Source organism: Sardina pilchardus, chromosome 22 (genome assembly GCF_963854185.1).
Source record: "Sardina pilchardus chromosome 22, fSarPil1.1, whole genome shotgun sequence".
In the NCBI taxonomy this organism is placed as follows: domain Eukaryota; kingdom Metazoa; phylum Chordata; class Actinopteri; order Clupeiformes; family Clupeidae; genus Sardina; species Sardina pilchardus.
This window is the reverse complement of record NC_085015.1, coordinates 1076837-1103954: the sequence shown is the minus strand read 5'-3', so window position 1 is coordinate 1103954 and position 27118 is coordinate 1076837. Positions and strand designations below refer to the sequence as shown.

The window sequence follows — 27118 nt, the reverse complement described above, 5'->3', positions numbered from 1 at the left end:
GCGTACACACACACACACACACACACACAGAAATGTGTGCTTTACACCCATATCCTTGAGGTGGTTTAGCTCCAAACGCAAACACTCTCTGAATGTAACCAAGTATGTATACAATGTGTGTGTGTTGTGTGAGTGCAAGTGAGTGTGTGTATGGGTGTGTGTGTGTCTGGTAAGTGCAAGTGTGTGTGTGTGTGTGTGTGTGTGTGTGTGTGTGAATGTGTGTGTGTGAGAGAGAGCATCAGTGTCAGTTCAAGCATGAGTAACATTTTCTACAGGATGCATTTCTATCAGTTTTCCACCAAATAACAGACTGGAGCCTGGCTGACATTTACATATTTATTAAATGATAGTGTTCAAAATGAATGTGTGCTTTTGTGCTTTATTTGTGCGTGTGTGTGTGTGTGTGTGTGTGTGTGTGTGTGTGTGTGTTTGTGTGTGTGCGGGTGCACGCGCGGTCGCGCGCCCATGCGTGCGTGTGCTTGTGCAGTGTGTGTGTGTGTGTGTGTGTCCATCCATGTGTGTGTGTGTCCGTTACTTTAGTGTGTCAAGATCAGCTTGTAAAAATCGACTATATTTCCTTGTGTTACCTACATTTGTCATCCATGAGAGCTGTGAGTGTGTAAGACTTCACAGTATATAAGTACTTTTTTTGTCCACTGATGGTTGTTTTGTCTGTGAATGCGCAGAATGTTCCTCTAATCTTTTCAAGGAGATAAAAGTGAAGAAATACAGTATGCAGGAAGTGTGTGAGTGTCACTCGCCCCGGCCTCGCCTAGATTCTTGAGTGTGTGAAGAATTACAAAGATTTATGGTTGAATATATAACTGTGTTAGTTGTTAGTTTCTGCTTTAAATTGGTCAAGTTTAAGGAAGTCTGGCCGAGGTGCAAACGACGTGCAACTTATTACACATGCAAATCAACAAAACAACTCATCAAACGACTTAGGAAAACATCTTCATCTTAATTTGACAACACTTGAACATTATTTGGAAAACGCACTGCAAATTCAGAAAGCATTTACATTTCAGCAACGAGCTGCCAATTTACAACACATGCAATCCAGAAACGCTCCGAAACTGAATCAGAAACACGCAAATCAGAAACTCAGAACATAATGGAGGTGTGGTTTAGGACTGAAATTCTACTGCTCTTATTTAACAAAACCTGTTTAACATGTCTTAAGTTACTCAACAATCATTGTTGCTAAAAAAGTTTCGAAGTCAAATATGTCAAATGTTTTTTTGTTGCATTACAAAAAACTTTCCACATGCAACTCACAATGATTGAACCCTCGTAGGTTAATACAGAATAGCGAAAGTTGGCTTCTGCTCCCTGGATCTCTACTTGGAGGCGGAACCAGGATTGGTACTGGCCATGGAGGTATTATAAGAACTGGAGAAAGTGAACAAGTCCCGCCCCCATTCATTTCAATGAAAATGCTAGGCTAGTGAAAAATGCCAAAATTGAACGATTTTTTCAGGCTTCAACATGGCGTTTCAAGAGGCTTGTTTCCGGTGCCGTTTTACTTAGCCAATTAAGTGCCAGGTTACTGACTGACGTAAGGTTCAGAAGGAGAGCTCGTGCCCACACTAAGCTCGTGCATGAGCTGAGAGTGGAACAGTCACCAATCAGCATGAGGAAAACGCAGGGAAAACGGCACCGGACATGATGTATTTCTGGAAAATGGCGACGAGGAAGTGCTTTGCCAAAGATTATTAAGGGGCGGAGCAAGATACTTCATGAGAAGCCACTTCCTGGAACCCGAATCGCAAGAGGGGGGGGTCAAAATCCCCCTTTATGCAGAGCAGAGGCAGCAACTGTTCCATTGAAGTCTATGGACATAGATCAGAATTTCAACTATATGCTAAAATCTCCATTCTCTTGAGTTAGGAATGTGAATTTTGGGCACGGTTTCATGACCCCCAACCCCTTCTGACCACTTCAGGTACATTTTTAGCATTTTTGAGCATTCCCGTCTGGAGAAAATCGACTTTATATCAGGTGTGCCCCTCTTGTTTATTCTGCTTTGGCCGGTTGCTACGTACGCTCTACTTTGACAACACATTAGCCAGCCAGCTGAACCAAATCCTGATTTGTGCTAACGACCAAAGATCATAGAGCGCTACGCGAGTGCTTGATTTTGTACACCTGTGGAAAGGGACCTGATGAAACCCATGAATACGTCTGACACGCAATGACGCGCCTCTTTATGCAGAGGAAGTGATCCCCGTTTTGCGCCCATAGACATGAACTACGACGACGTATCTTGCTACGCCTTAAGGATCTTTGGCTTTGCTAATCGGCGAAGCTAATCAGTCAAATCCTGACCCCCTGGTACTGGCTCTGCTGTGATTGGCTGTTTCTGAAGAGCGAAATTTGATTGACAGCCTCCTCGCAGTCAGTAGGCTACGGTTTACGGTGCTTACCACTTATCATTCACAAAACACATTTCAGAGCAGTTATTACACACTAAAAAAAACACAGTGTTCAAACGCAGGACATATAGTATAGCTCCTGGATAAATGTTTATTCTATCAATATATATATATTGTAACGACCTGTGTGTTATTGGTGTGTGCATTGTTTGTGTGTGGGCTTATTACCTTGCCCTATCAGGTTGGGAGAGTAGCGAGGGGCGGGGGGCAACGGGTTCTTAGAACATTTACGCATGGTTTTTTAGTCCTTCGGTTTTGTGCCGTGAATGAGCAGCCATTTTCATGGCGTGGTCTGTAGCCATTTGTGTTTATTAATAATTCTAAGGTTTATTACAGTAAGGGCTGGGGCAAAATCCGAGAAAAAAAGATTTCTTCCACAGGGTACACTGTAAAGAATCTCCTGCTAGTCTCCTAAGAAGGCGTGGCACGTTCAAATCCTCATCATAGGGGAACAGGAAGAACCTTTCTGTAAATCGTCTCGCTTTTTCAACCGTCTCTGTCTGGTTTACTGGAAACTAAACTACACGACCAGTCCCAGTATTTGTTTTTAGGAGATAAGAGGTGGGTCATGCATGTTCTACATCGATCAGAATTCTCATAAGGGCACTCAAACAATTGTGTTAAACTATTTAAGACTGTTTAAGACTATTTAAGTCTGCATTTGAATAATTCGCACAACATTTTAAAGTAACATGCTATTACAGGCTAGCCTATCGCATGTAGATGTAAAAACATTTAGGCTACGTCTCCACACCATGAACGTCTTGAGAAATGTTTTCTATGTGTATTAATCAAGTGCAATCGTAACAGTATATTTTCATACGATAAGGCCTGGTATTTGACATAAAAGTATTGTTCCGTATTGAACTGATAGGCTACGGAACTCACTTTGTTCCGTATTTTGAGAAAATGCTCAATCCACACACACTGCTCTCTTTGCTGGTACGTAATTGTAAATCATTGTTGTTTGAGCACTTTTGTTGTTTGACGTGTTACATGTAACTCGCCAAGACACTAACCTTCATTAGGGATCATATAGGAACCCCAGCAGAAGGGCGTGAAGACAGTTGATAGTTGCAGGTGAGGGCAGGTGTTTTTGGTCATATCTCCACCAGTACCTGGTCACACAGAGGGGCAGCTGCAAGTGTTTGTTGTGTTGTCCAAAAATAAGCATGACCACTCGTGTTCAACCTCCTGAGACCCTGGATGTAAATTTGAATGCATTTTTCATTTCACTCAATTATTTTGGCTTAGTAGGGCTTCATAAACATACAAAAAAAATTTCACCTCTGTACATCAAGTAGTTATTGAGAAAAACAATGTCCTCGTATGAGGACATTGGGTCTCTATGACCATAAAATACAATGAGATTGCCAATCCAGAAAGAATGTGAATATTCATGTGTGTACTCCAAGTGCCTAAGATTCAACTATTAAGAAAACAGTTTGTTTTTATTGAACAGGAATGTCCTGTTATTAATTTGGTTAAGTTTAGTGTTTATTTGTAAATGTTAGTTGTGCGTATGGGTCACACCCATGTGGAGAGAAGTCTATCCACAATCAATTGAAGCGAAACAGTTCTGCTCTATTTGTTTCTTATTTGTTTATTTGTTTATTTTTGTAATTCCTTCATTGGATTTATTTATTCAGGCTACTCTATTATGTCTATGTCCACACTTTGACTTCCATTATTGCTTTACAGTAGTTTGATATGGCCAATGAACGACAATTTTCAATGTAATATGTAGCCTAAAAATGGAATTATGCATACATTTCAGTCCCGATGTCCTCGTATGAGGACATGACAGTTAAACACGTCCTGGTCTGTTTGCAATGATCGAAATGGGAGACACTTGATGCCATATCATACTACAACTGTTCACAAACATATACAAAAAAAAAAAAATGTCATAACGTTCACTTGCACGTTACCATGACGATAGTTCTCACGCGTATGCCGGTAAAGCGTGGAGGTGGATATCAACGCCATATTGCTTTTTCCCAAAACATTGTAGGCTATTGTGTGTCTGATAACACTAGAGGGTAAAATGAAGTGTCCACATATGAGGACAACAGGTTTTTATTCATAAAAAGTAAGCACAAGGTAAAGCAGAGCCTAAATGTAATGTCCTCATATGAGGACGCAGGGTCTCAGGATTCTTTTACTGAACATCCCTTGCAATGCATTACACTTCAATGCCTAACCTACCGAGTCTCCCCCTAGTGTCCAGGCGACCTATTGCCTGTGAACTCATAGGCAACCATATTACATTACACCACAGTGTTCAGGGATATTTTCTAAGTCCAAGCTTTCACCATCCAGAGCTTTCTTCAATACCCGTAGACGCAATTCTACAATTTCCTGCACAGACAGTTATCATGGACAGATATTTGCATTTATGTTACATTTATATTTATATGTTAATCACCACCTTTTATCAGTGTAACTACACTGATGTCAATGGCAGCCCTTCACGTTGCATATGAACGTGCAGGGGCACCTTCGGCTTCCGAAATTGACGCCAGGGGGCTTGGCATGCATCCTTGTTCGACGAGGTGGGTGTGAGACCGTGTTGGATGAGCTATGCGCATTTGATAGAAATCCGTGGCGCCTAATGAACAGATCTGGGCATTTTTTCAAATACGAGAAAATGAACGTCTGGTTGCCAGACCACATCTCATTTGAGAAGTGGTAGGCGCTAGCCAGGCTAGCAGTCTTGTAGGGCGTGGAAGGAAAAACTTTTACAGTCGGAGTAGGTCTGATTCAATATAGTTCACCGTACACTGCACACTTCAATCCCAATCCCCTCAACAACTATTGTGCCTCTACAATCATAGGTTCATTGATAACTCACAAACCTACATTGTGTGTTTCCACAAAATAGCAAAAATAAATGGAAAAATCTAATGGGAAAGAGAAGTCTGACCAGTCAAGTTTATATTCAACACCTGTATCTCCTACAAGTTGAGGCTATCCTCAAATCAAAGCCACCGGGCTATGTATCCACTGGCATTGCGAATGTTGACCCTGTGTAGCCTCAGCCACATAAAGTGTTTTCAAAATAACTTAAAATGAACTAACTTAAATTAGTTATGTTTGCATTTGAGCCAAGTAGGCTTATTTATAGCCTACCCAGCTAACAATTTCTGGTTAGGAGAACGTTTTTAGAACGTTTTTTTCCTGGTTAGGAAAACGTTGCCTGAAAGTTGCGAAAGTTGCCACAAGGTTCCCCAGGAAAGTTTTCTTGACGAAAATACAACGTTTTTTTCTGGTTGTTTATTTTGGTTAGCAGAACGTTCTCCTACCCTTTAGGGAACTTTACTATATTTGGTTGCATTAACGTTCCCCTAACCTCCCAGCAACAAAGTGTAAAGGGGGAAAAAATATGTAGAATTATCGCGACATCGAGGCATGGCTCCGCTGTACACTTGCCGTCTGCGGCGACAGCCTATCTGCAACCTGGGAGAGCGAACGTCTCTGATGACTAAGGCAATGACATTATAGGCTACCACATGCATGTAAATTCACTTACCATTAGCTGCTTGCTGAACTGCGACGAATACGACTTGTTAGTGTGCTTGCTGCAAGCAAAAGCACACTATTGTTATCCGTGCGTTTCATATTATTTATCTTAAATCCAACTTTTGTCTCCCTATCTTGTCCTAGGGATTTGGAGCTAGAGACGCCGTTCCACCTCTCACGCGTGCGTCCTGATGCGAGGATGGTGGCTTGTATACAGCTTTTTGATACGCCTTGTCGTTCTCCCGTTATTCCAGTTTTTCCGGTCGATTTTTTCCCATAGGAATGAATGGAAAAGCGTTTTTTGAGCGCTGATGCCCACACATTTTTCCACCTGTAGCCCAAACCGTAAGACATAAAGTCATGAAATTTGGTACACTGATAGAAGAGACTACCCTGATTGACACCACCAGGTTTCATGCTCGCCACTCTCACGCCCTAGCGCCACCAACTGGTCAAAGTTGGAAAACACGTTCATGCCCGTAATGTTTGATCCGTATGGCCAATTTTGATGAAACTTATACCATTGGAATCCTCTGACTCAGCCGATTCCAACGCACCATATGACGTCATTTTCCGCCATGATGGATTTTCCGCCATTTTGAATTTTGTTCAAAGTCAAAGTAAAGCTATCCTGGCCACATAGTTTATCCGATCGTCATGAAACTTGGCACGCGTGATCTACAGACCAAGGCGAATCAACCGCCTTGATTTCGCCTTCATACGTCCAAGCGTTCGCCTGTGATAACCAATTAAATTCAGCAAGCGAAGCCGCCAAACAGGAAGTGCGCCTATCTTGAATATGCTGTGACGTATGAAAGCCATATTTGGTGGGATGACTTGAGACCCCATCCAAAGCACCCCCAATAAATTTGGTGTTATTTGGTCTGTCGATGGCTCTATAATTAGCAAAAACGTGAGTGTTGGTGAATGTATACTATTAATCGGAATAGCTCATCTTAAATTGCTTTAGGTCATGCCAAAAGGACATTTCAGAGTGATTTAAGATACAATGTTGATATTTAAAAAAAAAATATCAAGTTATTGCCATTCTTGTAAAAGGTGCTGATGTAGATGCCACAGCACAGCATTGTTTTATTTCTGACGCACACAATTCAATTACATCACCACTTCAAACCTGGTCTTACTCAATCCTCGATTGAATGACTGGGATACTCCGCAGTGGTACACCAAGGGTGTCGTTCACGGCTTGTCCGCATCGGTATCTCACCTTGAGACTGGGTTATTCTTAGAGATGCCATGGTCCCGAGGGACAAGTATGGACTTACTCGCTGTTGATCATACAGTGTGTTCAGTTGTTATATATTGTGGACAATCACACGATGTTTCTCAGTGACGGTGTGTTTTGGATGATTTGTATTGACCTGAGCATTCTGGGTATTTTACTCAGAGGATCATGTGACACCACAAAGCCGGCGAAATACCGGAAGTAGAGTGGTGTGCGTGAGGCAACGAGGATTTTAATTAGAATGTAGTCCTATGGAAATCGCAGTTACACTTTCAACAGTAAGTGTGTATATTTAGACTTCGAATTTCGTCACATAATTTATATCACAGCCACCTAAGAGTTTACCAAAGATAACGTCGTTGTCCATTTCAATTTAATAAATGTTTCTGAATTTGGGGAGGTCTCCTTATGGAGGTTATGGGGTTATGTTTTCCATGTATTCCTGTAGGAAAAGGTTGTGGCTTACACTTTCATAAAGTTTGTATACTTACACTTCAAATTTCGTTACACCATTTATATCATAGCCACCCTAAGGTTTAACAAAAATAACAACGTAGTCCAATGTTGTTTTAATGCATTTTTCGGAATTTGAGAGGTCTAGTTATGAGGGTAGGTTAACTAACTGCAGTTCAAATGCTAATCGCGACTAGCATCGCTAGTTGGTTTTAACTTTACCGAGGCTGTTTATACTGAATTGCAACTGCTGTTATGAAGACAGTTTGGAGCCTGGCAGACATGAAGGCAGTGAAAGGTAATTAAATGCATGGTCCAAGTAACCTGGGAAGCCGTCTAGTTATGAGGGTAGGTTAACTAACTGCAGTTCAAATGCTAATCGCGACTAGCATCGCTAGTTGGTTTTAACTTCACCGAGGCTGTTTATACTGAATTGCAACTGCTGTCATGAAGACAGTTTGGAGCCTGGCAGACGTGAAGGCAGTGAAAGGTAATTAAATGCATGGTCCAAGTAGCCTGGGAAGCCAAACTATGTTAACTGTAGCCTAAGTTTAATATGGAACGAGTACGTGTTGCTGATATCATTTCGCAACTCATCGAGCTAGCAAGTCAAGCTAGTCTACATCAGGCAGTGCATAGATAATATTATGACACTTTTTTACAGTCAGTGAAGCACCAAGTGAAAGTCAACGATTGCTTTATATCCAGTGACAGTGGTGCTGATGTCGTTTGAATAAGTACAGAAAACTTAGTCAGAAGATCTAAAAATATTTGCATTCATGCTAGCTGTATGGTCTATGTGCCACCTATGAATCCCCCTGTTGCAAGCTGCTGCCAAGTAGGCTGGTCATGTCTAAAGCGTGATTATTTTCAATAACTACTCCTCCTGATTGATTGTCATTGACACCGTCAGGGTATGGCTTACCAAGACAGGGAGAAAGTAAGCTGTGTATGGCAGGTGCGTGTGGTAGGCTAGGCAAGGCAGTGCTATTCCATGTAAACTGCAGTGGTGGACTGCGTGATCGCTGGTCAGGCCACCCCCAACCAGCAAAATGTGACATGATATATCTCTATATGTCTATATACTGTATCTATCTAGGATATCTGTATATATCTATGCATTTATCTATAATCTGCACTTTTTACTGCTGAACAGTGTCTTGCCCGTTTCTCTTTACTCCTCTCTCATGTCAATCTCAAGGGGGCTTGTTCGGTGGTCCCCAACGTGACGCAATAGAGTACATTGAGGGGGAAAGAAGAATCATTGCAAACCTCTGTAAAATAGTATACTTTGGCGTATTATATTCCGTTTTGTGACACCCAACAACATCAAATAGGCCTACAATGGATAACAGTTTAGATGAGTAGTACCTAATGCAAATTTGTTTAATAATGCAAACCTTGCAATACGGCCTTTAACATATGTGATATTTTGGATACCCATTTCATTGCAGAGGATAGGGTAATTGTGTTTGAAGGGGACGTGACTTAAAGGTACATTATGTAGGATTTTAAGTGTTTTAGTACCTCAAGTCAACGTCTTCATTCATAAATAGACCCTCTTTGGTGTAAAATAACATATGCCAATGATCTGACTCGTCCTGCTGGCCGAAGAATTACTTCCCGGCATTTACATTGAAAGGGACGTTCACAGGAAGTCTTCCATGTCTTTCCGGTGTATAGAAAAATATGAACTGCCGAGAGGGACATAAAACACTACCGCTACCGCTAAACACTACCGCTAGGGAAAAACGCGTTTTTGCATTTCGCGTGCACAGAGAAGCAGCGTGAAGACGGTTAATACTTAACCTACAGACAAGCACTGCACTTAGTGACATAGTTCATGCCTTTAGAGCAATACAAGCATTAGCCTATACTGTCATGTCAAGTTGTTAGCTGCTGCTATGCTAATATTACGATAGTAAGCTAATGTAAAAACAATATAAGCATGACAACGTAAGTCACTATGTTGCTCGAGGAGTAATTACTCATACATGATCATACAAATTATTCAAAGAACTTTAGAATAGCTTACATCATCACTGGAAAGAAAACTCGATGAAGTGGTAGAAGACATCTTGAATGAATCTCGACCCATTCAACTTCCCGTAGTTCTAGCCATCTTGCAACGCACATTTAAAAACGCGTGGCGCTAGAGCGTGCATGCAAAATCAAATTTAACCACTAGATGGGAGCAAAAACTACATAGTGTACGTTTAACATAGGCTATAATTAACTATTTTTACGACTTGATTCAAAGCAAGGTCGGGGGCATATTTGTTTTTTACAGTTAAGAGTTTTCCGACACTCAATGTGTCGCTACCATGGCAGGATTTTTCTGCTTGGCTTTCGTTATGAAGCTTGACTTGACCTGTCATCGATGCTGCCCCGTCAGTGCAAACTACGCATATCCCTGCTAACTTAACTGGAAAGCTATACTGGACTCGTAACTGAAGCGTTCCGTTCGCGACGCGTACAATTCATTTTAGATGACTGGTCCATCTCCCACATCTGTTATAGCTACTTTAATAGTGGAAGCTAATTCAACACTTCAGTTCTGCACCGGATGTAGCTCCCCTGTACGCTCATGGTTTGTAAAGCAGGCAACAATTCTGTTACCCTGAACATCTCATCTCCGGTAGCATTGTCCAGTTCTTTGGCAAATAAAATGATCTGAAATCTCATCATCCACGTATCTCACGTTAGCGATCAACTGGCAAGGCCAACTGGTCAGTGGAGTTTTTCCATTTCTTATGCAGCATCTGGCCCTAGCATCACTTTAACCATTTGCAGGCTAGAATGAGCGACTCAGTTAAATTGTGTGGCTTTTTTAAATTTAGCAAGCAAATCTGAAAAACGAGCCACACGCACAATAGAAAGCATAGCATTCAGTGTCTTTGTTCTGATGCAGCACATTCCGAGGTTCATGTGGAAGCGAATGCACTCTCTTTAAAAACATATCCATTGCGTGCACCTGCATTCTGCCGTCTGCTGTCAATACAGAACAACAAACAAACAAACTTAATGTTAACGAAGTTGTTAACAATACGCCCTGAAGTAAAGTAAACTGTAGCCTATTGTTGTTTGTGCTGCAAAGAAAACTTGAATTGATATAATTGCCATATAATTATTATGGCCAATTTTTTTTTTTTAAATGATATATCAAAGCAGGTAGAAGTAACTGTAGTCACTTGACATTTCTGAGGATTTACATATTTCCATCAGGGCAGTGGTATAGAAATTCTTCAGTGGAGGGACCACACTAGTTAATCACGCCATCAACATCTTCTTACCTTTTCTTCTGTTATTACTATTCTTTAACTTTATGGTAGAAAGTGAGTCCAGCAAATTGAGAACCTAGGATCCTGTTTATGTTTATGAATGTGATTCCAGTATATGTTGAGACATAAGAGTGGAAAAGGGGGTTACATTTATATAATGCAAATGATTATGTTAACAATGTCATCGAATATGTTGTACAAACAAGAAGAGCGAAATGGTAAACTTTTAAGAAATCATCATCCACATCATAGTATGATGCTGTGTGGGGTTATGGACTTGACAGTTTTGCATGGAATTGCCCATACAGTATATACATACATATATATATATATATATATATATATATATATATATATATATTAAAATTTGACACATTGCAGTTTTTTAATGCTGGGATTATTTATAAATCAAAGAATTGTGGGTAGATGTGGGTGAACTGTGCAACATGCAGTTTGTGGACAAGAGGTAGACGTAACAGACAGATATTTGGGTTTGAGGGGGTGGTGTGTGTGTTTGTGTGAAAGTCTTCGTTGCTGGTGCCGTTGTGGGTCAACTCAGCAACATGCAGTTTGTGGACAAGAGGACTGACGCTTCTGTTTGGAAGAGTTCTGTTTTGTGTGTGTGTGTGTGTGTGTGTGTGTGTGTGTGTGTGTGTGTGTGTGTGTGTGTGTGTGTGTGTGTGTGTGTGTGTGTGTGTGTATGTGTGTGTCTGTGTGTGTGTGTGTGTGTGTGTGCCTTGTTGCCGGTGTACAGTATTTCTGAATATGAATGCTGTCTGGACAGGAAATGGCATAGCTTTTATCACATGCAACCAATCCAAAATCAATTTCATATTCAGACACGTTAACCAGTAACAGCCTGGTTGCTTTGACATATCAACCCCAATTTTGATCCTATTACACCATTTGAACAAGTGAGTCGTCCTGTTTATTCTACCATCAATTTGAGGCTATAACACATTGCAACTTACTCAACAGTGAGTAAACAGCAGATGTTCCTGCAATACTCCTAACATTACTCGTATTTGTTCTAGAAACATGCCTAGTTCCTTAGGCTCCTTCCTTCTTTCAGTGGTTACGTGTTTCATGCTGGCTACACGTGAACAACTCATACATAATTCAACACAAGCTCTACAGACCTTAGAGGTGTACATTTCATTTCCATACATCAAAGCGTTCGCCCATGGCAGCCAATCTAATTCGATGGCGAAGCCTCCAAACAGGAAGTGAGGTCAAATCTCAGAAATGCTTTGAGGTGTCAAGACCATATTTGGTGGGATGATTGTGGACACCATCCAAAGTAGCCTCAGTAAATTTGGTGTAATTTGGCCACTAGGGGGCGTCGCAATTAGCAAAAATGCATTTTGTCTCATATCTCTTTACGTCTTTGGGATGACATCCACATTTTTACAGTGGAGGTGCTCTGGGGTATACCACTGATGAACCTAGGCAACCCGTCACGTCAGTGTAAGAATTCGGTAATTGAGGGCAACGCCGCCAAATTCGAAGCAGCTTCGCGCCTTGGCCAAACTTTAGCGTTTTGACCTGAGGGCGAGCGGTCGCGTCTCCTGCCGGAGCGCTGTCGTGGCGCGTCGGAGCAAGCACACTTCGCACTTTCCCACCGGGAAATGCATTCTAGTTACCATTTCTTAGTGTCAGCTAAGTATTTAAATGCGGTTAGGTCTAATACTTTCTTGTCTACGGTGTCTTTTCCTATAATAAACGATTAGTCAGATCAAAACATAAGCAGAGCAGGCACTAGCCTAAAGGCCCGTTCACACCAAGAACGATAACGATAACTATAAATAAATATCGCTCTCATTAATATGAATGACAACGTTCACACCTAAACTATAACGATAACGACATGAAGAACGATATCGTTGTTGATCACTTTCAGAGCGATTTTGAGAACGACAAAAAGTTAACAGCCAATCAGAACCCATAATAGCCTATTCTAGCCATCATATTCATTAACATGAGGAGAGACTTTTCTTATCGTTGGCCAGTGTGGACGCTTTTATCGTTATGGTTATAGTTATCGTTATCGTTATCGTTCTTGGTGTGAACGGGCCTTAACACACTGTTTCAACATTCAAAACAGGCTGGTTTTATTGCATCGTATGCCATTAAAAGTCCTCGGTTCAGAATTATGATGGATTTTGGTTTATTTTGTTTAAAATTGGGACTGGGAATTGTGGGATAGGCTGAGTGAACAGCACAGTAACATAGGCTATAACTTGGACTACGTGTTAATATAAAACAAGTCTCCCCCGGGAATATTGTGCTGTTTAAGATACAGTCTCAACGTTTGAGAAAGAATTCATTGGAGTCCTCATCATCATATTTTCATAACAAATAAAGCTTTAAAAACATGAATGCATTTCAGGTGCCACTCTAATCCATTATGGATTAATCCAAAACTATTCGTCAGATTAGTTAGCATGAAATCGTTGTGTGCCTGCCTGGGACTATGGCTAGCTAGCTCTTCCACCCGGTTTACCCTGTACAGTGTTTTTTAAAAGCCTGTTGGACTTAATGGAACAAGTGCATGGAGATGTGAAGAATGTGATCGATACCATACAGCCAGCCTACGTGAGTAACTTTATCTCTGTGTTATCCAAATGTCTTAAAGTTAGCGAGGTTGAGTCTGCTAAAACACCAACACCCCAGAACTCACGGACCCGAGATGGAAGTTTCTCAACCTAGCTTCGCTGGCCCCTTTAGCTGACGGGCTGGATCTGGTCGGCCGAATATCAATCCAACAGAGGGGGGAAGAATAGAATAGGGCTACATGTCGATTTTGCAACAAATTATTCCGACTTTGCAGTGTGGCTGCTGGCCGTGTTCAATTGGAAACTCATAGAAACTCATGGGGCGATTTTCATCAATCAACCCCACGCACATAACCAGAGAATACCGATATGGTTATACAAATAAGATACCTAAAAACAACTTAGTAGCAACGTTGTGTGAAAAGAGAAATGCAACCAGAATATAACGTTTTTTTCTTTAGTTGTAATAACGTTCGGGAAACTTTGATAACCTGGAGCTAACGTTCTCTCCAGGGTATTAGAAGGTTACTGATAAACTAACCACAGGAGAACCAGCGGCTAACGTTATTTGCTTGCTGGGATTCAACCAGAATATAACGTTTTTTTCTTTAGTTGTAAAAACGTTAGGGGAACGTTATTTGTTTTGACAACCTGGAGATAACGTTCTCTAAACGTTATTAGTAGGTTGCTGAAAAACGAACCATAGGGGAACCAAAAGCTAACGTTAGTGAAAGTTAGCAGAACGTTAATTGTTTGCTGGGTATTTCTTAAGAATCAAAAAATGTCTGTGTAAATGAATACATAGAAAGCATGGCCAGGCGCTGATCCGTTTTGGTACAATCTCCCTTTAACGAATATATGGGCGTTAGCGTAAATATAGGGTGAGCATGAGCCTAGGAAGTCTATAGGGTTTTTCACTGTCACTCACCTTGTCACCGTCGCACGCACCCACCTTCTCACTCTCTGTCCTATGGCCATAGACCCTTTAAATCACATGCTCCGTTTTTGAATGAGACGCGGAAAGAGGAATGAATGAGGGTAGACGAATGCCGGTAACGCAATGGTCTGACATCCTTCAGAATTTCTTTAAAAAGTCCGAATTAATGAATATCATGTATTGTGCTATTTTTCTATGGATTACTCTTCATCATTACGCCCTTTTTGCTCTGGAATCTACTGTCGGGCTTCGCAAAATGTCGCAAATGAACTGAATTACAAAGAGGTGAGATCGCTCCTTTTTTCTCTCTATTTTTTGCTGGCGGGATCTCCGAGAAATTGCCTACTTGTTTTTTGACCGAACTTACGGATTACCTGTTTTTTGGATTCTATGGACTGTTAGAAGTTTTGCTTTTTTGTTGGAAAGCGCACGGCTGTGCGCGGGGTTTTTGGTTTGGAGTTTGCTGCTTAAGCCTACCTTACATTGCCAGACTTTGTAAAGATTTGGAAAAGATTTTTGAAAAACTACAGTCTCAGACCCTCTCACATCTAAAGACAATTCATTGAGTTTTTAGTCACAGTCTAGTCACAGGCCAGTCTCAGATTAGGATTTTGCAAAGACTGTGGGTCACTATTTACAAGACTGCTGCTAGATTCCTTCAAATTATTTCCATCGTGCAATAGGCTACACGTCATCATTCACAGGAAATCACATGATAGCCTCAAAGTATTTTTTTCGCGTTTCTGCAGCATTGTTTGATGTGTGACATCACTAACAGATATAGAGTTGTTCTGTCACGTAGAACAGCCGACTAATACATTATAAGAAATGAAATAACAAATAATCATAAAGGCTACAGCTGTCGCCTATTTTGCCCCTTCCTGTTTCATGTTCGCGCAAGGTTACTATTGGTTTTTAATGTTCACGTCACTATTTGCATGAGCCACGACTGAAAAGACTTCCGATAATATCAAACATGTTTGATATTGTCGTAACGGCAAAACTAGAAAAAGACTGCCTCCGACGGACTTAAAACCGCTAAGATTGGCACCTTACACTAAACGATTTAGATGACGGGAGCGCGCTGCGATTCCAGTACAACTCCCAAGATTTCCGCCCGATTTTGGAAATTTAGTCGCCGACTGTTAAAACAGACCAAAATCGTGCAATGTAAGCCAGCCTTTAGCCAGTGTGGACTAAAAGACTCTGCCCGATTGGGCTGCTCTCTCTCTCTCTCTCTCTCTCTCTCTCTCTCTCTCTTTCTATCTTATCACAATTCACTCACACAAATAAATACTCACTTTGAAAGATAATTTTGCACGTGCGTTTCATGAACTTAGAAAATGTGTTGACCACTCCATTGAGTTTGTTACACCTGTGACCCCCAAATATTCTGCTCATGGGCCGACCCGATGGATCACTTCCCCAAGTGGCTGCCTCTGCCGGTGGGGCTGTGAGGTATGTGATTTCTCAGAAATACTGGCACTAAGTGAGACGGTTCTCTTATGTCTAATTTCAGAGGAATGTGGTTGGTTTGGAAAGTTATCTTCATCTGTATTGGTTACTCTGGCAGGTCATGTAAGGACTAGATTATGTAACAGCCTCTATTTTGTAGAAACATGATTGGCATGTGCTCTCAGTGTGGCAACACAAAGCCACACAAAGGTCTTGAACATCAGAACAGGTTTATGAGTTATGAACAAAAGATGCTCAGGTGATTCATACCACAGATGAACAAAGACCCAGGTGGAAATCAGACACAGTGTATTATTCACAATTATGCAAAAAGGAAGAGACAGCATGACCTCTCATAAAGGTCTACCAACTAAAGTAAATGGTCTCACAGTGATGGAGGGTGCCACATGATGACCATTCTGTACCCCTACCAACACTCAAAATATAATTACACTTCTGTGAGAGATTCTGTTCTGCATGGCTCTATCTCCTGCGTGAGTAGTTATCTGATCTGGATTGCCAGGTTGGCACTAATCAGGGTCTGATTCATTCTGGTACCATAAGCTTGTCTGCAGAAAGCCTCACCACACTACCACAGAAGTGGACTTTTTATGAATATGGAAAACCACCATATGGGCTTGCACTAGGCATCTGGTCTGACGTATTGGTTATAAAACAGCTTAACATGCAGTACATCTGTGGGTATGTGTCTTCAAGGCCTTTCCTCCACTTGTGGCTGAACTTCGTGTGCAAATGGATCCACAGTTCATTGCCTCCAGGCAGTCTTCAATAGAACAACATTAGGAGACCAACATAGACTCTGCCACATACAGTTCCAACATGATATGCCAGGACGAGTCTGAGCAGTCGGACAGGCTCTGGCAGTGTTGGCTCAGGTGCCCAGATCTGGGTGTGTCAGGTTGGTGTACAGTATATATTGCAGCTGAGAGACAAATACATCTCAATACATCAGGACTGACATTAGCACATGAACCACTGTCTACCTTTCTTCAGACATCAAGAAATCATGGGGGTCAGTGGATTAACAAAATTAATTAGGAAGGAGAAACTCATGAAAGTAAACCAGAAACTCTTGGAAGATGACCATTTAACAAAAACAAAGATTATCATTGATGGCACAAGTCTGCTCTATTCTTTGTATTTTGACAAATATAAGGATCTGGATAAAAGCCATGGTGGGGATTATTCTGGATTCAAAGATGTGCTCTGTCAATTTTTTGACATTCTGAAAGAATGTGAAGTCGAGTGCCATGTCATTCTGGATGGATGTCCGGACCCAGACAAGCAAAATGCTCTCAAGTCCCGCAGAGAAGCCAGTAAAACAGCAAAGGATGCTAGCCCTTTGTCAAAAGGTAGCACCTTACCACCACTCTGCAAAGATGTCTTCATACAATTCTTACAGGAAAAACACATACAGTTTACACAGTGTTTTGAAGAGGCAGACAAAACAATTGCTTATTTCGCAAATGAGGAGGCATGTCCTGTTCTGTCAAGTGACTCAGATTTTTTCATCTTTGATTTGCATGCGGGTTTCCTGCCTTTAGACGACTTTCAGTGGAAAGAGGGTGATGGAAGAATCCCGGCCAAGCGCTACAGAATTGCAAAGTTTTGTACGCATTTTAGATTAGACCCGGCTCTCATGCCAGTCTTTGCTTCAATAGCAGGAAATGATTACTCAAAATTAGAAGAAAATACTAATACGTTTGTAACCCAATACCCTGAATCTAAGATGGAGCTTTATCCTATTAATCGACTATGTGCTATTCTCTTGTTTTTAAGGGATTTAGTCATTACACAATTGAGTGACCCTGAGAAAAAAAAGAAGGCTCTAAAAGAAGCGTTAATGTTTGTTGGTGAAACTGAGGAGGCATCTTTCCTTCGTTCTATTGAAAAATACACCATTCAACTTCCTGAACTTCCCGAACTGCCGGATTGGGTCTGCACAAAGATTCAGAGAGGACAACTCACCTCCTACGTCAGAAATATTGAGATTTGTGAGAAAAACAGTTATGATGCTCCTCTTTGCCTTAGGCAGTACTTTCATAGACTGTTAACAGGGAATGAAATGCCTGACAAACCTCTCTTGACATGTTTTAACGAAGATGAACAGGAGAAGCTGCAACTAAAAGATCTGGACAAGGTGAATAATTTAATTAATGATTATGTTTAGTTACACTGATAATAGGTGGTGATTAACATATAAATATAAATATAACATAAATGCAAATATCTGTCCATATGATAACTGTCTGTGCAGGCCCATGTAAACTTGCGTCTACGGGTATTGAAGAAAGCTCTGGATGGTGAAAGCTTGAACTTAGAAAACATCCCTGAACACTTGCAGCTGCCCCTCTGTGTGACCAGTTACTGGTGGAGATATGACCAAAAACAGACCTCACCTGCAAATATCAACTGTCTTCACGCCCTTCTGCTGGGGTTCCTATATGATCCCCAAAATGCAGGTTAGTGTGTTGGCACACTCGCAGAGTAACATGAGTACAGCACTGATTGTACCAGCAAAAACAACTGAAGAAGCACATACATGACACATATATCTGAGTAAACAAGCTTAATGGACATTAAATATGTTTTGTTAGCTTTAAATTGTAGTTATACTGTATTTTTAAAATATGTTTTATTAATATTACATGATTTTAATTTCTCCTCTGTTTCACGTATATGGCAAGATGTGGTTTGTAGATTAACATACAGTAGCCTATGTGTATCAGCGGTGGACAGACCTGCAGTATGTGATGCTTTTCAGAAGAGGATTTCTTGTGAAAGCTTATCATGTTATTTTTCAAAACCAGGTGCATTTAACGACATGGTGAAACCAATCAAGGCTGACGGGAAAAGTAGCGAAGTGGATAAAAGTATGGCTCGTGGCTTCAGCCAATGGCAGGTCTGCATGAGGCAAAGCCTCCATCTGAACCAGCTGCTGTGCTGCCCTCTGACTGAGCCTGCATACCTACATAGGTAAGGAGCACACCAGTGTCAGCACTGCAGCGTTGCCTAATGTGCTTCTCCTCTCAACAATGCAGTGTGTTAGGATTCCATACATCAGTAATGCTTGACGTGTCAACAAATTTCAGGAGTTACATTTGAGTTAAAAAAAATGTTTTAAATGAGTGATGTTCCTCGCCAGGCTTTACTGCGGACCACTTGTGCACCAGCTGGTGTATACACCTGAGAAAATCCAAGGGCTACGGGACTCACTGAGTGAAGAACAGAAAACAATATTTGAACGACAGAGAGCTTTGTGTGAAGAACAACCTGCCACCCCTCCAACAGAGCCGGCAGCATCTGGTGATTTGGAATTGAAAAATGTGTTGAGTCGTAAGAGACAAAAGAAATGCAAGAATACAAAAAATGATAATGCCAAGCAAACAAAGACAACATTGCATAAACCAAAGGATTTGCGAAAATAATTAGGTGTTTTTTGTGTGTGGTGTAAAGACCAGCAGATCACTCCCTCAGATGTTAGAATAACTATATTGTGTGGCAGAATAACACTTGGGAGCACTTGGTCTCGGCGCAGTAATATCCTCACTCCAAAGTGAAACTGAAAGTTCAAGAGTGAGGCTATTGCTGCGCTGAGTCTAAGTGCTCTCAAGTGTTATTCCGGCACACAACATAGTTATACCTCTTACCTGCTTAGAAATGCACCACGTTTTATTTTGTCTCACCATACTTGGTCGTGTGACTTCTCGTGTTACTGTATTTTAATAGGGAAAACATGGAGATGTTTTTAAATTCATCTCTGTTTGGATCCTAATGAATGAACTGGGCTAGCTAAGTGCTATCAGAGTAGCCCTGCGCGCCAGAGCCAGTGAGTGCACGCATTGAAACGTGAGAGGTATGTACTGTATCAACTCATCTTAGTTAAAGGAATAGTTCGGAATTTTGGACATAGGACCTCATTTCCAACTTAGTCGGGGTGATATAGGTCGATGGAGACCATTTTCAGTGATTTTCTGCCCTTCCTTAAGTTGCAGCGTCCATCTTGTGCTAATTTGGTGCCGAGATAACGCAAGTCAACGGTAACATCCAGCCTGCCACTGAAAACACTCCACAGAACACCTGAAACAAATAAATTATAACGTCAGACTATCGATGCATATGTCTGTGTTGATAGAACAATGTTAGAAATAAAACCTTGCATCGCATTGCAATAGCCTACTTTGTTCCCTGTATGGCAGTAGCGGATTGATATTGAGAAACTAGTCCCTCAAAATGTAATAAATCATTGAGTTGCAAGGTTAATTTTATTTCTAAAATTATTAAACATACTGAACATACTATTTGGAAGAACGAGCTAGTTTCTACTAGAGCAGGGACCTCCATCTTCGAAAAACTCCTGAAGACAATGCTTTTCAGATCATTTTTAACTAGCCTTTTAATTCTACAGCTTATCACATGACTAGAACTGACTAAAACAGCACTCACTGATGCACTTTTCTAATTTTACTCTAACCTTTAAGTTGTTATAGAATTGTTGAGCATTGTTTTTTAAAAGCTTTTAGAACTGTTCACCATGTTTTAAGTTGCTTTGGCTAAAAAGTGCCAGTCAAATGTAATGGCACATGTAATATAATGTAATATTGTAGAAGGTGGTAGAAAGTGAAACCGTGGGAAAGTATGATTGTACCCATAAGGTTTGCTATAATTGTGCAAATGCAGCAATGATAGATAAACTTATATGAAAATAATATTTACTCAGATTTTCAAAGTGTGATTCTGCTTAAATAAAAGCATGTAACTTTACTTAGAATAGAAGTATGATTTTGCAATAGATTAAAAAACTGTATTTTTTACTTAAACTTTAAAGAATAACTGTTTAGACTTAAAATGTATTTTTTCCTTGAATTTGATAGAATGTTTAATCAAAAGATTTAAGTGTTTTAATCCAGCTTATATAGTATGTCATGTTTAATGAAATGTGCTTAGAATAAGTATAGAGGAAAAAGCTTGTAGTTCATGTGCAGGTCTGAGTTCAAAGCAAGGTCACCAGAAAGAGAAAAAAGAGAGACAAAGACACTTGGTCGTGTCGGAGCGCAATAGGTCTAGACTTGGGCGTGAAAGTAGTATAAAAGGTCTCCTTCGCTGGGGCTTAAGGGTTCTTCTCCTTTTTCTTTTGGACTCTGAACTTTGCATTTTGAGACAAATAGAATTTTTTTATTGTATTTTATTTTTAATAAAGTCAAAGCCCTAACCTTTTGTTAGGGCATTGTTTAAAAGCCGCCGAGAGTTCTTTTTCGTGTTTCCTGCCTCCCCTGTGTCAAAGAGAACATCGACCCTCTCGCAAGAGGCGCAAGCCTACAGAGAGGATCCAGTGGGTAAGTTGGCTGTAAGTTGGGCTTACTTTCTAAGACACCGTTAATGGGCAAATACTTACTGCACAATGCACTGACACATACAGGAGTAGCAAACTCAGCTGTGTATTTAGGAAGGAAAGTTCTATACACCGTAGCGGTCACAAAACCAACTAGGCTTCGTTTAACGTTGTATTTCTGTAAAATAAGGTCTAAATGCATACCACACAAGCAGGGATATGGAAATCGGTTTTTAATAAGTAAACTTATGTAAAAATTGAGCACAAATTGTTACAAATAAAATCAAAATCTGTGTAATGTCATGTATAATATGCAGATTCATCCTTGAAAAATTTATATTATCTTTTTGCACTGTAAATTAAACTCAGTTTGTTGTGAGCAAGCAACTTACTTTAACTTATTGAAAGCAGATGTGTATTAATAACCGAAAATTTCTATCTTTCAGTAATTCAAAATCATACTAGTTTAGATTAACTGAACTATTTTCATAGATTGCAAAAGGTCTGTCACTGGAGAAATAAAATACATATGTGTGGTCAGCTTTGAAGGTGACTTTGAAGCTTTATGTGGTCCCTTGTTCGACAAACAACGTCTGCGATGCGGTCTCTGTGACCGGAGGTTGACCTCAGTAACCATAGTCAAGAGTCAGCTGCCATACAGTAAACACAATCTATTTTCTCCGAAAGTGAGAAGACACTTTATTATAGGTACGATTGCAGGCAATAGGGTCAGCAGTGAAAAGGGACTAGATTAAAGAGAGCCTCCTAAAAAGTCCCACTTATTGACCCCAGAGTCCTGATCAAGGATTTTTGGTCCAAGTAGAGAAAGTCTCTCTCTTTTGCATCAGTCCTTTCGTACATCCTAAACCCGTTGAAAAGGGGCCCCTGCAAAAAACACGATACTGACAGTCACTTCCTCTTCTGCAAGGCAAGTTTTGCAGAGACAGAAGAGGAAGCACACACTCTTTAGCAAGGCGAAGAACTCGTAGAGTCTAAAGACAAGCATACTCTTTGGTAAGGTGTGAAAAAAAACACAGAATCCAAAGACAAATACACCACACCTCGCGAGAACCTCGCTGATTTTCGAAGAAATACACACACACCCACGGAGTAGCGATCTCAACTGTGATTGTAGCAGCCCTATATTCACCAGAGTAGACACAAAACGCAACAAAATGATGTCAATGCAGTCTTGGAGGGACAGAAATACCTTAACAGAGCAAGCAGCAACCCTCCTCTGAGGACTAAGCTAGTATCTATTTTGTAAGTTAATGTCAAACATAGGTTGATGAAAGAACTGTAGCCTCATATTCAAATTACACTCAGGCCTAAAAACAGTACCATTCAGTTGTGGTTGCTGCTGGAATAGGGGAAACTCTGATAGATACTGTACATTATTAGGGTGCTATATTGTTCTTTGTGGGCAAAAAAGATCCCAAAATCCCAGAATAGAACAGTATACCTTACAGATCTGAGACATGGCAACTGGCTTCAGCGTTGGCGTCAAGGGGGGTCCTTAGGGGTCCAGGCCTGCCCAAACAGGTCACTGTGCCCCCCCAAATAGACTGCTCTCTAGATGTTTTGCAGTAAGAGTAGGCGAATTCAACTCTACTAGTGGTGAGTTATTTGTATGAATATCCGACGAGACAATTATCCTTGCGTTATGCCCGCTTTGCCTCTGCTCTAACATGTCAAAACGAAAGTCGACTCACGGACTGTGTAGTCTGTGTAGGCTAAACTATTTAACAAATGCAACTTAGCTCACATAGGCTACACTTCAATACCCACGAATGCATTGTCCAAAATAACTAAACCTGACGGTTTGTTCATTTCGGCCAGTAGCCTAATCTTCTTGGTTAGATGCCGCCAGGCTGTCATGTTGCTGCCACTCAGGCATGCTTTTTTGTCAGACATGCCCCTATTCCAGCATGCTGCCATCCCGACACATTTTAGTAGGCCTACCGCCATTCAGACAGTTTTTTTTTTTTTTTTTATCCTATTGATCTTTGTGGTTCCTGCATCAAATTCTATATATTTCTTCAATATACTTTTTGAGATATTTGCAAAAAGATGCTCATAGCCCCCCCGCCACTCGTTGCTTTCTGGCGCTGAGCCTGCCTGGCTTGGTTACATTATACCAGTTTACTTAGGCTATTTGGTAGCATACTAGTTATTTATCTGTGGCTATTCCATTAAATTAGTAGTGCTTATATGTCTATGAAATAATAAATAAAGATTGTTATATTTGCTACATAGCTGGTTGTGTTCATTTACAGGCTCTGGTATTTATTGCAATTTATTGGCAAAATACAGAAAACCCGCATTTATAACAGTATTATTTCATTTGCTATTCCCATGTTCCACATTTTACAAGGGTGTAGGTTTTGTCACAGCTTGGGTGGGGACACATCCCAAAATCCTGCTGTCATGATACCAAATGTATTTTTTCAATAGTGATGCCAAGTGAAGAATCTCAAGTTTGTGATTTATAACATTTAACCACCTCACTCACATCAGTGGCGATCCTAGACTTTCACTGACCCTCTACACTGATACACACACACACACACACACACACACACACGCGCACACACACACACACACACACACACACACACACACACACACACAGATATGTGTGCTTCACACCCATATCCTTGAGGTGGTTTAGCTCCAAACGCAAACACTCTCTGAATATAACCAAGTATGTGTATACAATGTGGGTATGTGTGTGTGTTGTGTGAGTGCAAGTGAGTGTGTGTATGGGTGTGTGTGTGTCAGGTAAGTGCAAGTGTGTGTGTGTGTGTGTGTGAGAGTGTGTGTGTGTGTGTGTGTGTGTGTGTGAGAGAGAGAGAGAGCATCAGTGTCAGGTCAAGCATGAGTAACATTTTCTACAGGATGCATTTCTATCAGTTTTCCACCAAATAACAGACTGGAGCCTGGCTGACATTTACATATTTATTAAATGATAGTGTTCAAAATGAATGTGTGTTTTTGTGCTTTATTTGTGCGTGTGTGTGTGTGTGTGTGTGTGTGTGTGTGTGTGTCTGTGTGTATGTGTGTGTGTGTGTGTGTGTGTGTGTGTGTGTGTGTGTGTGTGTGTGTGTGTGTGTGTCTGTGTATGTGCGGGCGCATGCGTGCGTGTGCTTGTGCAGTGTGTGTGTGTGTGTCCGCCCATGTGTGTGTGTGTCCGTTACTTTAGTGTGGCAAGATCAACGTGTGAAAATCGACTGTATTTCCTTGTGTTCCATTTGTCACCCATGAGAGCTGTGAGTGTGGGAGACGAGTTGTGGCTTGTAGTTCCCAGACTGCACCATAGAGGGAGACACACAATAAGGTTCAGACTTTAAATCAAAATGAATGCCAACAAGAGATAAGGTGCCTCTCATGCAGCGTTTATACGTCCTCCCTAGCTCCTCGGGCCTCGATCCTCACTGATCTTCATAAAGAATGATGGGGCGGCAACAAAGGGATAGTCTATCACTTCTTCTATCTTTCTCTATGTAGATCAGTGAGGATCGAGGCCTGAGGAGCGAGGACGTATAAACGCTGTATGAGAGGCACCCATAGTCACTCAGCTAACTACCCACTACCACTACAGCAAGGGAGATGCTCACTCAGCTAACTACCCACTACCACTACAGCAAGGGAGATGCTCACTCAGCTAACTGCACTGACAGCAAGGGGCCTGAGGGGGGCGCAAATGGTCCTGGCAGACTGTAAGAAGTACTGAGACACACTCACTCACACGACTCATCATAGGGTAGCCTATAGCAGTGGTCCCCAAAACTACTACTACATTTTGGGTGGAAACGTAGAAATCCGCCTATATTATGATAAATACTCTATAAATACTATAATACTATAATTGGCACTGCCGGTCCTTTAGATCATGAAATGATGGAGACGGAAGGGGTGAATGATACTCTGGGCAGATGTGGCAGAGACACCCAACTGGAACACTCAACAGTTTGCAAGCAATGGCTCCCTCTGCTGGTAGGATGTGTTCTGCCACCAGACAGGAGAGAGGAAGAGAGAGGACAGACACACACACACACACACACACACACACACACACACTCAGAGAGAGAGAGAGAGAAGCCTAACACACACACACACACACACACACACAGAGCGAGCGAGAGAGAGAGAGAGAGAGAGAAGCCTAACACACACACACACACACACACACACACACACACACACACATACACACACACACACACACACACACACACACACACACACACACACACACACACACACACACACACACATTGATAGCCTATATAGCCTACTTATTCATCCCTAAGGGAAATTTCAGCTAAAAGGAAGCTAGCTGGTGTAGCCCACTGCCAGCGAAGTGTTGAGATTTAGATCACTGGGAATAAAGACTACACTTAACCGTATCCTTTGCTTTGTGTAGGAGAGTGACCATAGGCCACTAGACCCTTGACTTTCCTCCTGTTTCTTTACCGAGAATTGGACAAATATGCTGATTAACCCACACAATGTGAATGAAAGTAGTAAAGAATGAGAATTGACTTTCAAAATAACATTTTAAAAATAGGGATAAGATGGCATTTACTGATTTGTAAACTGTAGAGTGGTGAAGTTTGAATAGTCAGTTGGTGAAGTTTGACTGCAAGTAGGATGGTAGCACTTCTCTACAACATACAGATGTGTCTGAAATGATAACATCAAGTCACAATCAGCGAGGCTCTGAAACAGGTGAAGCAAGTTTTGCATGCACGCACACACACACACACACACAGAGAGAGAGAGGGGGAGAGAGAGCATGTTTGCCAATTGGGCAGGGATGGAATGTGGCATGCCAGGGGTGACTGAGTGAAGGAACAATGAGAAAATGGTGCCAGTTAAAATGATGCTACAATAAAAAAACTGACATATCCAGTTCAAATGTGTCATATGTGTACAAAAGTTTTCACATAGGCTTTCTTGAAGAAGGTTATGCTTACAGACCAGCAGCTGAGTTGTATCTTATGCTATGCTTTATGATGAACCATGCTTTGTTCCCACCTAGAGTGTGTATCAGTTATGATACACATAAGTATCAGGCATCTGTTTTATTTACATGTGTTCTACTTTACACAGCTGTAGCGCTAGCCGGGCTCACATTTCACTTGTCATGCTGTTATCACTGTGTATGCAAATACATCTCTCCAAATCAGAATCTGAATCCAAACCTGAACCCTTCAGCTTCCTAACAGTGGCGCATGACAGACACACACGCACACTTACAATAAAAGGAAGTATACCCATATCCTATTTCCTTTTTTTGCAGAATTCCAAAGATTTATGGTTGAATATAACTGTGTTAGTCATTAGTTCCTGCTTTCAATTCCTCATTCCATGCACAAACACACCCACATGACACCCCCAGAACAAAAGAATAGAGGGGATGGATTATTGTTACTGGAATTTGATAAGTGCAGTGATGACTGAGGGTACAAAACTTTTGCGCTTTTTACCAGTCCAGGGCTCTGTATCTGCGGCCAGATGGGAGTAGGGTGGAAAAACCGGTTCAGGGGATGGTCAGGCTGCTTAATATAGTGCGGGCATGGCGTGTGGTGGCTGTGTCATTTACATCAGTAAGGCTGGGTTTTGGAAGCTGTATGATGTTGGATTGCTACTCTGTTTTATCTCTGAACTGAACTGAATGCAAATAAAGCCTTCCTTACATTGACAGACTTTGCAAAGATTTGGAAAAGATTTTTGAAAGACTACAGTCTCAGACCCTCTCACATCTAAAGACAATTCATCAAGTTTCTAGTCACAGTTTAGTCACAGGCCAGTCTCAGATTAGGATTTTGCAAAGACTGTGGGTCACTATTTATAAGACTGCTACTAGATTCCTTCA

At 41.2% G+C, this 27118-nt stretch overlaps 1 protein-coding gene across 2 annotated transcripts; it reads left to right on the top strand.

Moving 5' to 3' along the window:
- The first annotated feature begins 16869 nt into the window (after positions 1-16869).
- On the top strand, positions 16870-21145 carry LOC134070663 (protein asteroid homolog 1-like). Of its 2 annotated transcripts, XM_062527071.1 has the most exons (5): positions 16870-17899; positions 18008-18045; positions 18163-18367; positions 18716-18881; positions 19051-21145. In XM_062527071.1, the coding sequence occupies exons 1-5, from the start codon at positions 16873-16875 to the stop codon at positions 19331-19333; spliced, it is 1719 nt and encodes a 572-aa protein (XP_062383055.1). In that variant the 5' UTR covers positions 16870-16872; the 3' UTR covers positions 19334-21145. The 2 variants fall into 2 exon arrangements, with proteins under 2 accessions (XP_062383055.1, XP_062383054.1); XM_062527070.1 differs by having other exon boundaries at positions 16870-18045.
- Positions 21146-27118: the final 5973 nt, after the last annotated feature.